Source organism: Notechis scutatus, chromosome 4, assembly GCF_049901735.1.
Source record: "Notechis scutatus isolate UNSWTSFEM ecotype Mainland chromosome 4, rNotScu1.2, whole genome shotgun sequence".
NCBI lineage: Eukaryota > Metazoa > Chordata > Lepidosauria > Squamata > Elapidae > Notechis > Notechis scutatus.
This window is the reverse complement of record NC_142012.1, coordinates 161455784-161471278: the sequence shown is the minus strand read 5'-3', so window position 1 is coordinate 161471278 and position 15495 is coordinate 161455784. Positions and strand designations below refer to the sequence as shown.

Sequence of the window (15495 nt, the reverse complement as noted above, 5' to 3'; positions counted from 1 at the left end):
TCGTTTTCTATCAGTTGCCAGAGAATTGCAATTTCAAATTTGGGGAGTCTCCAAAAAAAATTAAAAATAAAAATCAAAGCCATTGTGACTTTATGAAACAAGAACTACACATATGTAACAGGTTTGGTTTCTGTTATATCCTTGCCCCTTTTACTCCAGCTGTTATCTACTTGCTCATTTCACTACAGGTCTAGGTATCTAAATCCTTTTTATTTTTATTTCAAATCAACCCTGGTGCCGGACTGCTATGCTAAGTGTTTAGATGTTGGGAAAAGAAGATTGTTTGCAATATCGCTCGCATTACCTCACTTGTAAATACTTCAAACAAAATTAACAACGCGTTTGATTTCTTTGCAACAAAAATCCTTTTGTTAGGTCTAATGCTATCTCCTGGGTCATTTTTGGGGGAGGGGGCGGGTTTCTAACTTAACCCAGCAGGATCCTCACTGGTGCAACGGAGAAGGTTCCAGGGAGAGAAGGAATTATAGTATTCTTTGCGGAAGTACTTACCTGCCTGGTTGGTCGTGATGTTGACCGAGGCAAACTGTGGGTTTTGGAGACTTTTGCTGGACACGCCATTCACCGCTTGGATTTCAAAGGTGTACTGCGTGTGGGCCATCAGGTTGCTGATGTAGATGTGCCTCTCGGTCAGGCCGAGCTGGCGGGGGACGAACTCCACGTTGTCATCGCAACGCATGCACAGCCGGCGCTCCACGCTACACTTCTTGCAGATGACGTTGTAGAGCAAGTCTTCCCGCCCGCCCGCGTCGCGCGGTTCGCTCCACTCAAGCACTAACGACGTCTCGTTCACGTTGGAAATGACGCTGCGGGGGGCCGTTGGCACGCCTGCAAGGAAAATCAAAGGACCTCACGGCATCTCGAAAGTGGCTTTCCCCCAAATCTGAGTGAGTGTGTGTGTGTGTGTGTGTGTGTGTGTGTGTGTGAGCACATCATGTGTACTTCTGAGTTGGTGGGACTCAGCAGCAAAATGTTGGCTTTGCAAGGCGGATGCTAGGATTAGAGGCACTGGTTTGCTTCGAATAGCATGAGTGCGCTTGGGATAAACCTGGACTCTGGATGGGATGGAAGCAAAAATGGTTTACAATGACAGATACATAAAGACACAACAGAAACAATTTAATAATCCAATCAATCATAACAGAGCAGGAGGTCTCCTAATCCAGCTCTCTGCTGAAGCAGGAAACCTTACGCCAGTTTAGATAAGTGACTGTTCCAGTTTTCTTCTTAAAAACCTACAATGATGAAGGACCCACAACTGAAGGGAAGCTGTTCCACTGGTTAATTGTTCTCACTGTTAGGAAGGATCTTCTTAATTCCAGGTTGCTTCTTTCCTGGATTGGTTTCCATCCATTGCTTCTTGTCCTGCCCTTTGGCGCTTTGCAAAATAAGTTGACCTTTTTCTTCTTTGTGGCAGCCCTTCAAATACTGGCTTATCGTCACTCCTAGTTCTTCCTTTTTCTAGACTAGCCAAACCCAATTCTTGCAACCATTCTTCCTATGTTTTTGTCACCAGGCCTTTAATCGTCTTAGTTGCTCTTCTTTGCCCCCCTCCCCCTTTTTTTTTTCAAAGTCTCAAAATCTTTTTTTGTAACGTGGTGGCTAAAATTGGATGCAGAATTCCAGGTGTGGCCTTACTAAAGCAGTGCTAATACTTCACGTGATTTTCATTCTCTGCCTCTGTTTATACAACCCAGGATTGTGTTAGCTTTTTTGGCTGCCGCTGCACACAAATGAATGGGGCTGGTATTAATTTAGATTTAACTTTATTTAAACTTTATTTCCTTCTACTTTTTTTTTTAATCTCCTGTCTTGCTTGTCTTGCTCTTTCTTCCTTCTTTGTTGTTTTTTTGTGTAACATTGTTTACCTAGAAAGGCTTACTGATTACCTGTGTGCCCAGAGATGGACAGACCAACTCTTTATTGTGAAAATTATTATTTTGGACATGGAAACCATAATGGCAGGAATAAAAAATTGCTCGCCTTTTCTCTTTCTTTTTTCCTAGGAGGTGGGGTTGTTGCATTTTTATACCAAATACTGTCATTTTTAGAAATTTGCTAACTCGCCGCCAGATTTCACCCACGAGAACTGGGACAGGGCGGGGAGGGTGAAACTTGATAAGAGAGCTTTGAAAAAAATTCGAAGCATCTTGCTTTTGTTCTGGGGTATGCAAAAATAGCCTTTCACAATTTTCACGCTATTCACAGACTGAGTACATGGATGGAAATAAGAAGTACTCCATTCCATTGCTCTTTGGATTAAGACAACATTCAATAATAATTCGGTTAGGGTAGGGTTCTCTTCTAAGAAACTTGCTCCCCCCATAATACCGAATAAATAAAAATTGTAGCTTAGATTGCTGGATAGAAAGAAACAATGGGCCACGTGATCTGGAAGAATTAAAGACCAAAACTTGACTGCTTCAGTTATAAAAAAAAAAAAAAGATCCATTTGGAAGCCAAGTCTTCATTTCTTCTTGCGGAGAACATTGTGCTAATATTTTCCAGGGAAACTTTTTCAAACGGTGCAGGAGACGATTAAAAAAAATGTAACTATGTTAGATTATATTGAGTTTAACAATCCACATGACCTCTGTAAAAAAGGGAGAAGCAGCAAATTTACAAATGCATCCCTTTTGTCTTCCAAACTGAACTCTAAGGTCTTTCCAAATTTATCGTGTACTCTTATTTGAATCATGGAAGAACTGGCCATAAAGATGCATTTTTGGCTAGCATTTGTGAGATGATTTATGTGCCCTTCTCCTCTCCAAGCAAGTTCCTGAAGCTGCTTTGCAAAAAAAACATTCTGAAAATCTTGGCACTGGATGAACCTTTACGTGAATATCTGCCTTGCTTTCAAAAATGAAAGTTGAAATCTCTTTTGAGCTGAACTCAACCTGTTGGCTTCACAGACACGTTTCTGTACTGATTATTCTCTGCTTTTAGGATTTCTTTTTTTAAATTTTTAATTTTCCAGTCTAGACTGATATACTTGGTAATCACACATTTAGGTTTTAATAGACTCGTCTGTTTAATTTCCCAGGCCAGATAAAGTCATCTAGTCGAACTATGTCTAACTAACTACTTTCCAATTTTCTCGTCTTAAATGGACGCTACAGGAAGTCCTTGACTTATAATCATTCATTTAGTGACTGTTCAAAGTTACACCAGCTGAAAAAAAGTGACTTATGACCTTTTTTCAAACTTACAACCATTACAGCATCCCCTTGGTCACATGATCAAAATTTGGATGCTTTCTGACAAGGAAAGTCAACGGGGAAGCCAGATTCACTTCATAACCGTGTTATTAACTTAACAGTTGTGGTGATTCACTTAACAACGGAGGCAAGAATTGCTGGTAATTCAAAGCAGCCCAAATTCTAATTCTATTTATTAGTTATTGTATTTTGTTTGCTATATTTTAGCCAATGTACTTAAAACCCCTTTAACTCTTTGGCATAGATTTGGATTTATCTCGTTTTTGTTTTTTACAGGAACTCTTAAGGGATGAGACAACCCATAATCGTAGAAGAACTGGTTTTGAGTGCCAGGACAGATGAGAGACGTTTCAAGAATTTCAGTTGTGCAATTGAGGGCAATGGTGGAAATTCTTTTTGTTTGGCTTTGACAATCGGCAATCTCAAAGGATCCACTCATCTGGAGATCTAAGGATACAGCCCGATCCACCTTTCAATCACTTCTGATCTAGAGTCTGTGGCATAGTTTCAGCCAATCAAGCATCCAGTTTTGGTCATCACACTATACAAAAGCTGTTGAGACTCTAGAAAAAGTGCAGAGAAGAGCAACCAGGATGATTAGGGGACTGGAGGCCAAAACATACGAAGAACGGTTACAGGAACTGGGCCTGGCTAGTCTAGTGAAGAGAAGGACCAGGGGAGACAGGATAGCAGTCTTCCAATATTTGAGGGGCTGCCACAGAGAGGAAGGAGTCAAGCTATTTTCCAAAGTGCCTGTAGGCCAGACAAGAAATAATGGATGGAAACTGAACAAGGAGAGATTTAACCTGTAAATAAGGAGAAACTTTCTGACAGTGAGAACAATCAACCAATGGAACAGCTTTTGCCTTCAGAAGTTGTGGGAGCTTCATCACTGGAGACTTTCAAGAAGAGATTGGACTGCCATCTGTCAGAAATGGTGAAGGGTCTGCTACTTGGGCGGGAGGGTGGACTAGATAACCTACAAGGTCCCTTCCAACTCTGATTATCTGTTATCTGTTATGACCGTTTTTCATACTTTATGACCATTGCAACATCCCCATGGTCACATGGTCATAATTCAGATGTTTGACAACTGACTCATATTTATGACGGTTGCAGCGTCCTGGGGCATGTCATCCCCTTTTGTGACATTCTGATGAGCAAACTCAATGGGGAAGCCAGATTCACTTAACAAGCATGTAACTTAACAAACTGCAGTGATTTACTTTACAACTGTGGCAGGAAAGATTGTAAAATGGGACAGAATTCACTGAACGTCTCATTTAGCAACGTAAACATGATCAATGCCTCAGTTGTGATCGTAAGTCGAGAACTAGCTATATGGCATTGGTTTCTCAGGCTTGTCTATGTCGAAGGGCTGACAAACACCGGAATGGGTGCCAAAGCCTTTGGCTTCTTGGTGAATTTGCACCTAGTGGCAATTACAGGATGGATTCTACCCAGCATTGCATTCACAAACACATTTAACCTGGTTAGGGAATCATAAACAAATAGGCTGGGTTAGCACAGCCATGACCCAAACCAACCACGTTTATCCCAGCATCCTAGCATGTTGTGCAAATGCAATCTCAATGGTTTTTATCTCGATGTAGGCTTGCCAAGCAAACACAGCTAGCGTGTGAAATAGCCTTTCTGGAAAATAATCAATCCTCTCCCAGGCTGGCTATCTGCCTGGACAGATGTGGCCAGATGAGAAACATCCCATCTTGCTTGCATTTAGCAGCGTTCTTAATTTAATTCCTCTTGTGGGTTTGGCTTTTTTTTTTTTTTTTGATCTCAGAGATATGTTAATTCCTTCTGGATACCTGAGACTGTGCAAGTAAACATTTATTAAAACCGTAAGAAAACCTTGGAACGAGGCTTACTGGTGCAGGCACTGTCGGGGAGATCGGTATCCGCTCTGAAATAATTATTCCGGCACGTACAAAGTGTGGCAGCTCCAGAGCTCGTCCGGCTGTTGGGAGGACACGGAGAACAGAGGCCTTCTCCCTGTTTCGACTTGAATGACCCAGGACCGCAAGCTGGAAGGGAAACACACAGATAGACAAAATTGAGCTTAGGGAACGGCGTGCAAGAAGTGATAAGCAGCAGCCTTGGGCACGATGCACTCTCAATTCTCCATCTTGAATTTCACAACCAGCAACTAAGGAGGACCAAAGTGGAAAAACCACTGCAGGCCAACCTTCGATTGTATCTAGACCAGGGGTATCCAACCTTGGCAACTTTAAGACTTGTGGAAGTCCACAAGTCTTAAAGTTGCCAAGGTTGGACACCCCTGGTCTAGACCAACTTCAGCAGCCTTGGGTTCAGAGGTTCAGACTTCAGCTCCCAGAATTCTTGGCCATCGCCAGGTTAGCTAGGAATTGTGGGAATTGAAGTCCACGCAGCCAAGAGATTGGGAAAGCTGGCTTATGTAATGAACAGAAAGAAAGAAGTAACAGAAGAGGCCACTTCATTCAAATTCTCCTTTAATTTATCTTCGACAGAGATGGACAGTTTATTTCTTATTTATCTCCGAGGGAGTTCATAAATAAATAAATAATGAGTAAATAAGTAAGGAAACAAATAAGTAAAAATTATAAACTCTTCACCAATAGGAAGAAGACCCAGAATGCCAACAGATATGTAGGCTTCCTTAAACCTACACTCTCCAGCTTCAGCTTGGCAGCTTGAAGATGTTGTGGAGTTCAATTCCCAGAATTCCCCAGCCAATCTGCTGGGGCTAAGGGATTCTGGGAGTTGAAGTCCACCTAGCTAGGGTTGCTAGCTAATTGCTCCTGTTGAGTGGAGGGACTAAAACGTTCATCATTCCAGATCGACATTTCTAGACTTAAGGAATAAAAGGATCTGGCGTTGTCCTTTCAACTGAATATAATAACATGGGTTCTAATCCTCTGTCTTTCTTGTCGGGAGGACATTTCGGAGAGGATGACCTCATTTCCCCACCACAGCCTGAAGGAACACAATATTTTCTCCAATGTGAGCATCTTAAATCTCAATAGTCAGGTTCACTTATTGATTTCTTTCAACAGTTTGCGAGTGTGGTGCCATAGGCTCTGGATAGGATATAAGAAAATACAGTTCTGATTCCGGATTATTCATAGCGAAGGGAGAAATATCATGGCAAGGCTCCCCTCAAGGGATGTTGCTGTGGAAACCGCTTCTTTACATGCTTGTGTAATGATGTTACGGGGAGCTTAGACTCTGAGAGTCAGCTTGGCTTAGTTGTTAAGGCACCAAACTAGAAAGTGGGAGACCGTGAGTTCTAGTCCTGCCTTAGGCATGAAAGCCAGCTGGGTGACTTTGGACCAATCACCAGGACGCTATGACTTCTAGTCCTGCCTTAATCATGACAGCCGTCAGGATGACTTTGGACCAATCACCAGGACGCTATGACTTCTAGTCCTGCCTTAATCATGACAGCCGTCAGGATGACTTTGGACCAATCACCAGGACGCTATGAGTTCTAGTCCTGCCTTAATCATGACAGCCGTCAGGATGACTTTAGACCAATCATCAAGACGCTATGAGTTCTAGTCCTGCCTTAATCATGACAGCCGTCAGGATGACTTTGGACCAATCACCAGGACGCTATGAGTTCTAGTCCTGCCTTAATCATGACAGCCGTCAGGATGACTTTGGACCAATCACCAGGACACTATGAGTTCTAGTCCTGCCTTAATCATGACAGCCGTCAGGATGACTTTAGACCAATCATCAAGACGCTATGAGTTCTAGTCCTGCCTTAATCATGACAGCCGCCAGGATGACTTTAGACCAATCATCAGGACACTATAAGTTCTAGGTCCCGCCTTAGGCATTAGAGCCAGCTGAGTGACTTTGGGCCAGCCATTCTCTGTCAGCCCAACCCACCTCACAGGGTTGTGAGGAAAAGAAGAAAATATATTGGATATCTTTGCCGTCTTAAGTTATTTGTAAAAATAATAAAAAAGGGGGTGATATTCATAGATAAATAGACAGACAGACTCACATAGTGGCTTCACTACCTATACACAGCATATATATATAAAAGCATATCTTGTTCTTTCCTTCCCAACCAGCCAGCTTAACTGGATTATTTTCTACCAATAATTGTTGGCTGAAAACAACTACAGCTGACCTGTTTTTTTTGTTGTTGCTGGCAAGGAATAATTAAAACACCATTTTTCATTTTGCCGCCCTCTGCTTAGAGTGTTTTTAAGGCTCTTTTACGTCAGTCCATCTTTGTGCTATAACACAGAGGTGCCCACGGCCGATCCTTGCTCAAACGCCTCTTGCTTTTTCGCCTACCCCATTCCAACGGTCAGTCCCAGATGCAGTGATTTGTCTCTGTCGGCTTCTTCCTGAGTGTCCAACAGCCCAGAGCCCTGAAACACGAGATACCCTGCTCCCAGCAGAAATATCCCCTTCCTAGCCAGGCAATCGAGACATCTCCAACGCTTTCTCGGTTGCACTTCCTAGTCGTATTCTACTCCTTCGTGGCACACAAGTGAGAGCAAAAGAGACTTAGCTTTTGACTGACAACTGGGCTACCTTCGTGATGCACCCGCCTCAGGCTCAGGTTCTCTCCAAATGTTAAAGGCAGACAAAAAAAAAAAGAGTTTACACCTGAGTTTTGGGTCAAGAAACGGTGTTTGATTTTGTTGTATGAGGTGAAATGACAAGAAAGCAAACTAAACCAAACTAAAGAGCAAACTTTAGACCAGCCTGGCAAGTCTTTCTGCAGATCAGATGGACCGATATCCCCAAGAAGTGATATCAGACAAACGTCCCCCATGGTTTTTTTTTATTTCTCCTACCACACTGATTTAAAAGGAAACACTTCCCTGCATTCCACTACCGGTTGCTCTACCCCCCCAAGATTTATCTCTCGGCCCAGCTTCTCCTTGGCAAGACCTTCACAGAGGATTCGGCAGTAATTCAATAGTTTGAAGACTTCCAAGGCTCCTGAACATCTTGCAAGAAGAACATTCTGACTTTGTGGAGAGGATGCCTGCGTGCACGCATATATCCACACGAATGTCTGTGGGCCTGCCTTGTGTCTGCTTGAATTTCTGTGATTTTTTTTTTGTTCTTTGTTTTTAACCACCCCGGAATTCCCAGCAGAATTCAGAAGCTGCTTGCCTGGAATTCCTGCAGTTACTGGTGGTGCCTTGTCTTGCCCTCTTGAGTCTCCTCAGGCTGGAGCAGGAACAATTCCATTTTCAGCAGTCTGCTGTATTCATTGTTTCTGCTTCAAAATAAACCAAGGGTCTTCAAACTTGGCAAGTTTTAAGACTGGTGGACTTCAACTCCCAGAATTCCTGAGCTAACATGACTGGAGGAGGAATTCTGGGAATTGAAGTCCACCAGTCTTAAAGCTGTCAAGTTTGAAGGCTCCTGAGATAAATGGAGGATGTGTTGAAAGAAGTTAAGGGAAGAAGGAAAGCAAAGAAAGAAAGAAAAAGAAAGGAACAGAGGAAGGAAGGAAGGAAGGAAGGAAGGAAGGAAGGAAGGAAGGAAGGAAGGAAGGAAGGAAGGAAGGAAGGAAGGAAGGAAGGAAGGGGGAGGGACAGGGGTGGGTTTCTACCAGTTCTGTCCACCTCTGTAGAACCGGTAGCTCTGAAGAGCAGCAGACATAGAACTGGTTCTATGTCTGCTGATGATTTTGCCCAACCGCCCACCTGGGCTCTTACCTGATCTTTATTTCCTGATTTTTCAACTTCAGCTGCCGAACGAGGCACAGCTGCAGTTAAAAAAGCAGGAAAAGAGGGCTGTTTCAAAGGCTGCTTCTCTGAACGCAGATTTACAGGTGCGTGGCTCCCAGCGTGCAGGAAAACTTGTAAATCCCGAACCGGTAGTTAACCCTGTCGTATCCCACCCTTGGGGAGGGAGGGTGGGAGGGAGAGAGGGAGGGAGGAAGGAAGGAAGGCTATACCATAGATCAGGGGTGTCAAACTCACCCGTTTTAAGGGGGGAAAATCGTGATACGTCATGTGGCGAGTTTGACACCCCTGCTGTAGATAAATGATGATGATAGATACTGTAGATAGAGAAATGATAGATGATAGAGAGGGAGAGGAAAGAGAAAGAGGAATTGAAAATGAATGGAAATGAAAGGAGAGAGGAAGGAAGAGGGGATAAGAGGAAAGGAAGGGAGAGAGAAAAGAGAAGGAGGGGACAGGAAGGGAGTAAGAAAGGGCTTAAAGACAATGTCATACACCTGCGAGAATAATTTCACCTTGCCAGCTTTGATCATTTCAGAGTGGATAGTTTACCCACCAAAACGTTGAATGCAGAGTAACACTAACATTGCTCACAGCAATGAGCGTGAAATGGGAGGCCGAATGGTTAATATAATGTCTAATTCTCCAAAGCTGTACAGGTTTCTAATAACCAGCCACTCAAGATAAATAGCATTCAGATTGTGTTGGGATAGCAACCAAAAATGCGAAAGAGCCTGTTGGCTGAAACTGAAGATGTTTTTGCTCCTTTTCCTTATGTGAATAACAACCCAAGAACTCATCTATCAATCAGAAAGACAGGCAGAAACGGGTGACATCACAGTATCTTCTGATGGGATTTTTTTTTCCTTCAACTCCTCAGCATCATCACATCCTGCTAACCTGGGATTTCCTGGAGTAAACTTTCCTGGAGGTCAATCAAGGTTTGAAGGCACTGTCACCACACTTTGGCCTATTCACTATGATTCCCAGTTTTATGCAAGACAACAAACTACAATTAGCATTCGCTTTGTAATAAGCCAGGACATAATGGCACAATAGAAAGTCTGTTTAATGTTCTAGTTGAGTGCATTATTGAAGAGATCTACTGTCCATAGATTCCCATGTAGGGTAAAATATGAAATTAGTTAATGGAAAACATCTAGACCTGCATTCTTTTCAAGGAGTCAAAGAGACACCTTCATATCTCAGCTGGCCAATCACAGGTGCAAACCGCTGAATTCTGCCAGTCTACGCACCCACAAAAAAATATGTACAGATTATGGTTGAGAAGAACACCATTAAAACTAAGCACTGGAGATCTTTGAATAAATCTGAAAGCAAAGTCAAATTTTAGTAAGAAATACTGCATATTCTATTCTCTGTCCCTCCCTAAACAATTATGTGCTTTATAGGAAGGTAGGAATGGGAGAGCCATAAAAGATAGATTTCCGATTAAGAAATGTTGTATAAATATTGATTTTGAATGGGACTGTCTCCCCTTTTAGCACGCTTTTAGATTCTCTGAAGTTGAGAAACTGTTGCTGTTGTTTTTTTGCTCACGTACCGTATACTGTCCAACTCCATAAAGTTCCTAAAAGTTCAGCTTTTACAACTCACAGTGATTTTAACTGCAGAACCAGGTAGATTTTGTATAAATGCATCATGGGAGAAATATACAGTTGGCCCAACCCAGGTGGGTAATGTCTGGATAGTAATTAGTAGGAGAGGCTTAAAGCACCCCCCCCATCCAGCTCAGGGATTGAGGACAGGCTATCATTTGACCAGTGGTTAAAGCAGACCAATAAGATACGCCAAGGAACAGCACAGGAAATTTTTTGGATCGTATCAAAATCAGGATGAAAAAGTGTTCTCCATGCCCTCTCATCCAACACAAAAGCATTTCTGAATTCTCCTCCCCAATTTTACTGGATCCCCAGCCAGCATGGGACCCAAGCAGGTTGGGGAAGGTGCAACCCATCGAATTCCTTGATTTTCCTTGATGGTGAGAAACAATGGATGGAAACTAACCACGGAGAAAAAAGCAACCTGAAACGAAGGAGACATTTCCTACCTGTGAGAGCAATCAACCAATGGGACGACTTGCCTTCAGAAGTTGTGGGTGGTGCTCCATCACAAAGAGACTGAACAACCATTTGTCTGAAATGGTATAAGGCAGTGGTGGCTAACCTTTTTGGGCTCCTGTGCCAAAAATTGTGTGCGCGCTTGCGCTTGTGTGCCAGCACCCAGAAGGCAATGCGCCCCCCCCACCCCCTGTGCATGCGCGCGCAATCCCCCCCGCCACCCTCTTACCTCCACTTACGCCTCACAGCTGATTTTTCAGCTGGTTTGAGGCTTTTTTTGGCTGGTTTGAGGCCTTTTTCAGCCTCCCAGAGGCTTGAAAATAGCCTCTGCAGGCTTGCAGGACTAATAATAAGCCCGTTTTGTCACTTCCGGTATTACAGGAAGTGATGAAACGGGCCTATTATTCGGCCTGCAAAGGCTTTTTTCAAGCCTCTGGGTGGCTGAAAAATCAGCTGTGAGGCGCACGCATGCACAGTGAGGTAAGTTTGCCTGCGGGTTGCGTGCCGGGGCAAATGGATCTGCGTGCCACCTGTGGCACGTGTGCCATAGGTTCGCCATCACGGGTATAGGATCTCTTGCTCAAACAGAGGTTGGATTAGAAGAACACCAACGTCCCTTCCGATTCTATTACTTCTATGATTTATGATAGGCAGTGCTCCGTCTTGTATGATAATTTTAGACTCCTGGCATCACCGCAAAGATTGCAAAATCTTTCAAACCCAAAACATCCCAAACTTTAACCCAGTTTCCAGTGGAAAAACAGAGTTGTTTGATTTCAAGATTAAAATATTTCCAGCGCACTCAAAACAGCGGTCTCGCAAGTAAGGGACTTCAAATTCTAAATGGGATGTGGCGGGGGTAGGGAGGCAGTTCACAATCAAACATTTTTGGCTATCTCTGGCATCAGCTAATCAAAGGGACACACAATCATAGTATTGTCTTAGTCCAGATCTACAGGCTCATTACAAGATTATTGCAAATCTTCTTCAATCATGTCGATCAGAACATCACTATAAACGTCAAAGGAAGGTACTGTCATAAAAACTGGAACTTTTATCTTTATAGACTGGTGTCCCAAGAGGATACAGACGCAGACAGCAGTTAAAAACCACAATGACATCATATGCACTGTGATGTCATCTAAATAAGTTGTGTTATAATTGAAGAAGCAACAGATGGAAACGAATCAAAGAGAGAAGCAACCTAGAACTAAGGAGAAATTTCCTGACAGTTGGAACAATTAATCAGTGGAACTGCTTGCCTCCAGAACTGAAAGTTTTTAAGAAGAGATTGGACAACCATTTGTCTGAAATGATATAGGGCTTCCTGTCTGAGCAAGGGGTTGGACTAGAAGACCTCCAAGGTCCCTTCCAACTCTATTGTTCTCCTTTGCATGCTAGCATCACAACACATACTTTGCCACTTGGTTTCCTGCTGCTTCTGTTAAAACCCCAGCTGCTGGATCAAACCTCTGCTTATGTAGCCTCCCTTCATGGATTTTAAGTATATTCAGACATTATTTGGTTCTGACTTTGAAAAGAGAAGCTTGTAAGTCAGGGCTGGATCTGACTTGAGCAAGAAGTCTAGTTAAGTTTGTGGACTTCTGCTCACATGACAGGTTCTTTTGCCAGATAATGCTGCTTCCTTCGCCATGTCTTGATGGCTTCCTAGATTGCTTACAGTCTAAAATTACAGCACTAATTAACTTCTGAGATTCACTGCCAACATGATGTAACTATGAACACTTGTCTCCCCTGGTTTCTTCTTCTTTCTTCTTCAAAGATTACACACATTCATGGAAACAAGCCCTTATTAACCATATGAGGGACAGAGGTTTCTTATTCTGGCTTTCTGAGCCTTAGTAAGACCACGCCTAGAGTACTGCATCCAGGTTTGGTCATCACATTATAAAAAAGTTGTTGAGACTCTAGAAAAAGTACAGAGAAGAGCAACCAGGATGATTAGGGGACTGGAGACTAAAACATATGAAGAACAGTTGCAGGACCTGGGCATGGCTAGTCTAGGGAAGAGAAGGACCAGGGGAGACATGATAGCAGAATTTCAATATTTGAGGGGCTGCCACAGAGAGGAGGGGATCACGCTATTTTCCAAAGCACCCGAAGGTCAGACAGGAATAATGGATGGAAAATGAATGAGAGATTTAACCTGGGAATAAGGAGAAACTTCCTGACAATGAGAACAATCAACCCATGGGAAAGAGGTTGCCCTCGGAAGTTGTGGAAGCGCCATCCCTTGAAACTTTCAAGAAGAGATTGGACTGCCATCTGTCAGAAATGGTGTAGGGTCTCCTGCTTGGGCAGGGGGTTGGACTAGATGACCTACAAGGTCCCTTCCAACTCTGATTATCTGTTACATTACAAAATGGAAATGAGTCCCTCCACAGTGTCCAAACTTTCTTAACAACATCTGGTTTATTCCCACTAACAGATGCAAACCAGGTCTGATGGACTTGATCTGCTTCAAGAAAGCTAACAGTTATCTTTGATGACCAGACATTTGAGTGACTCAGCATAAATGGTGATGCAGTGATAAATATGTGATATGTGGCATGATACGTGATAGCAGTGTTCCAATCTCTAAGGGGCTGCCACAAAGAAGAGTGGGGTCAACCTCTTCTCCAAAGCACCTGAAAGAAGACCGAGAAGCAAAGCAATGGATGGAAATTAACCAAGGAGAGAACCAACCTAGAACTAAGGAAAAACTACCTGACAATGAGAACAACTCAAACAGTGGGACGGCCTCCAGAAGTTGTGGGTGCTTCAGCACTGGAACTTTTTAAAAAGAGACTGGACAGCCATTTGTCTGGAATGATATAGAGCAGGGGGGTCTTCAAACTTGACAGATTCAAGACTTGTGGACTTCAACTCCCAGAATTCCTCCTCCGGTCATGTTAGGTCAGGAATTCTGGGAGTTGAAGTCCACAAGTCTTAAACTTGCCAAGTTTGAAGACCCTTGGTGTGGGGTTTCCTGCCTGAAGCAGGGGGTTGGACTCCAAGGTCCCTTCCAACCCTGTTATTCTACAAGTGAGAAGGACAACGCTCAGGTTCCTCCTAAGCCATGGAAGTTCACCAGTTGTGATGGGGAAGATGATGGACTAGGATTGGAAAGATGGTGGTTCTAGTCTGCCCTTAGCCATGGTGGTTGGCTGAATCAATCTGAGCCTGTCAACTCCCTCTCACCACACAAGCAGTGTTGTACATGCTTGGAGGCAACATGGAGTCTTCAAGACGAAGAACTCCCAAGCGACGTGTCCTCTATTCATAGATCCAATTCTACTACTAGCACCAATGATGTTATCTAATTTGGGTAATAAGCAACTTGGGAATTTATGAACCCTGAATATAGTCCCTGCTTGGGGATCGGTACTCAGTACACTATTTCTGACCTTATACAATCAATCAGAATAGAGCCAGTCAACTTTCTCTCGTCACAAGAGCAGTATTGTAGAGATTATGGTATAGGGGTGAAACCAAGATCTGAGGCCACCTTCAGTCATAGAAGCGCACTGGGTAACTCTGGGTCAGTTCCTCCCTCATGACCCACCTTACTTCAGAGGATTGCAACTGCCCTGGATTGCTGGAGGCAAAGCAGGATACATATCTAATGACTAAACTGTCTCTAAAACGGGCGCTGATATGTTCCTAAAGACATTGGCGGAGACTTGGGTGTTGCAATCCAATTTATCGGAGGGCACCAGATTGGGGGAGAGAGACATACAAACCCACAGTTGTCCCAATCTTGTTCTATAATAAACTCATTATAATGATGACATTGCACAAATTACTAACCACACCCTCCCTCAAGCTCCTCTTCATTAGCCTAATAGTTTTGGCCCAGTTTACAGGGTGCGTTTTGGCTTTATCATTCAGGCCCAGAAGCTCCAAAAGTATTCAATTCCCACACCTCTTGGTTCCTCGACTGGCTATTCCCCATTATCCTCTGAATTTGCCTGGTCTAAAAGACTCTGGAACCTTTTGTTATTATTTTGGAACTACCATTTGATAAGAGGAAGCTGAGAACGATTGCAAGGAAGTATGTCAAAGTAGCAATCTCGGAAGAAGGAATAAAGTTGTTCCACCACTCCAACAGAAACTGGTTTTGATATCTCTGGCAACGCCTATAAGATACTTAGCACAGACTGTCTCCTTCTCTCTTTTCTTTCTTTCTTTCTTTCTTTCTTTCTTTCTTTCTTTCTTTCTTTCTTTCTTTCTTTCTTTCTTTCTTTCTTTCTTTCTTTCTTTCTTCCTTCCTTCCTTCCTTCCTTCCCTCTTTCTCTCTCTTCCTCCCTTCCTCTCTCTTTTCCTTCCTTCCTTCCCTCTTTCTCTCTCTTCCTCCCTTCCTCTCTTTTCCTTCCTTCCTCCTTTTTCCTACCAACCTACTTACAGTACCTACCTGGAAAGGGTGAGGTGTTCAACTTCAACCATAACAAT

At 43.2% G+C, this 15495-nt stretch overlaps 1 protein-coding gene across 2 annotated transcripts in view; it reads right to left on the bottom strand.

The window, feature by feature from the left end:
- Positions 1-15495, bottom strand: part of EPHB3 (EPH receptor B3) — a 138278-nt gene that overhangs the window by 29709 nt on the left and 93074 nt on the right. For both annotated transcript variants that reach the window (XM_026689819.2, XM_087965414.1), the window contains exons 4-5: positions 5123-5278; positions 511-846 (exon numbers count right to left, since the gene is read on the bottom strand). In XM_026689819.2, the coding sequence (XP_026545604.2) occupies positions 511-846; positions 5123-5278 (492 nt within the window). The remainder of the gene's footprint in view (positions 1-510; positions 847-5122; positions 5279-15495) is intronic.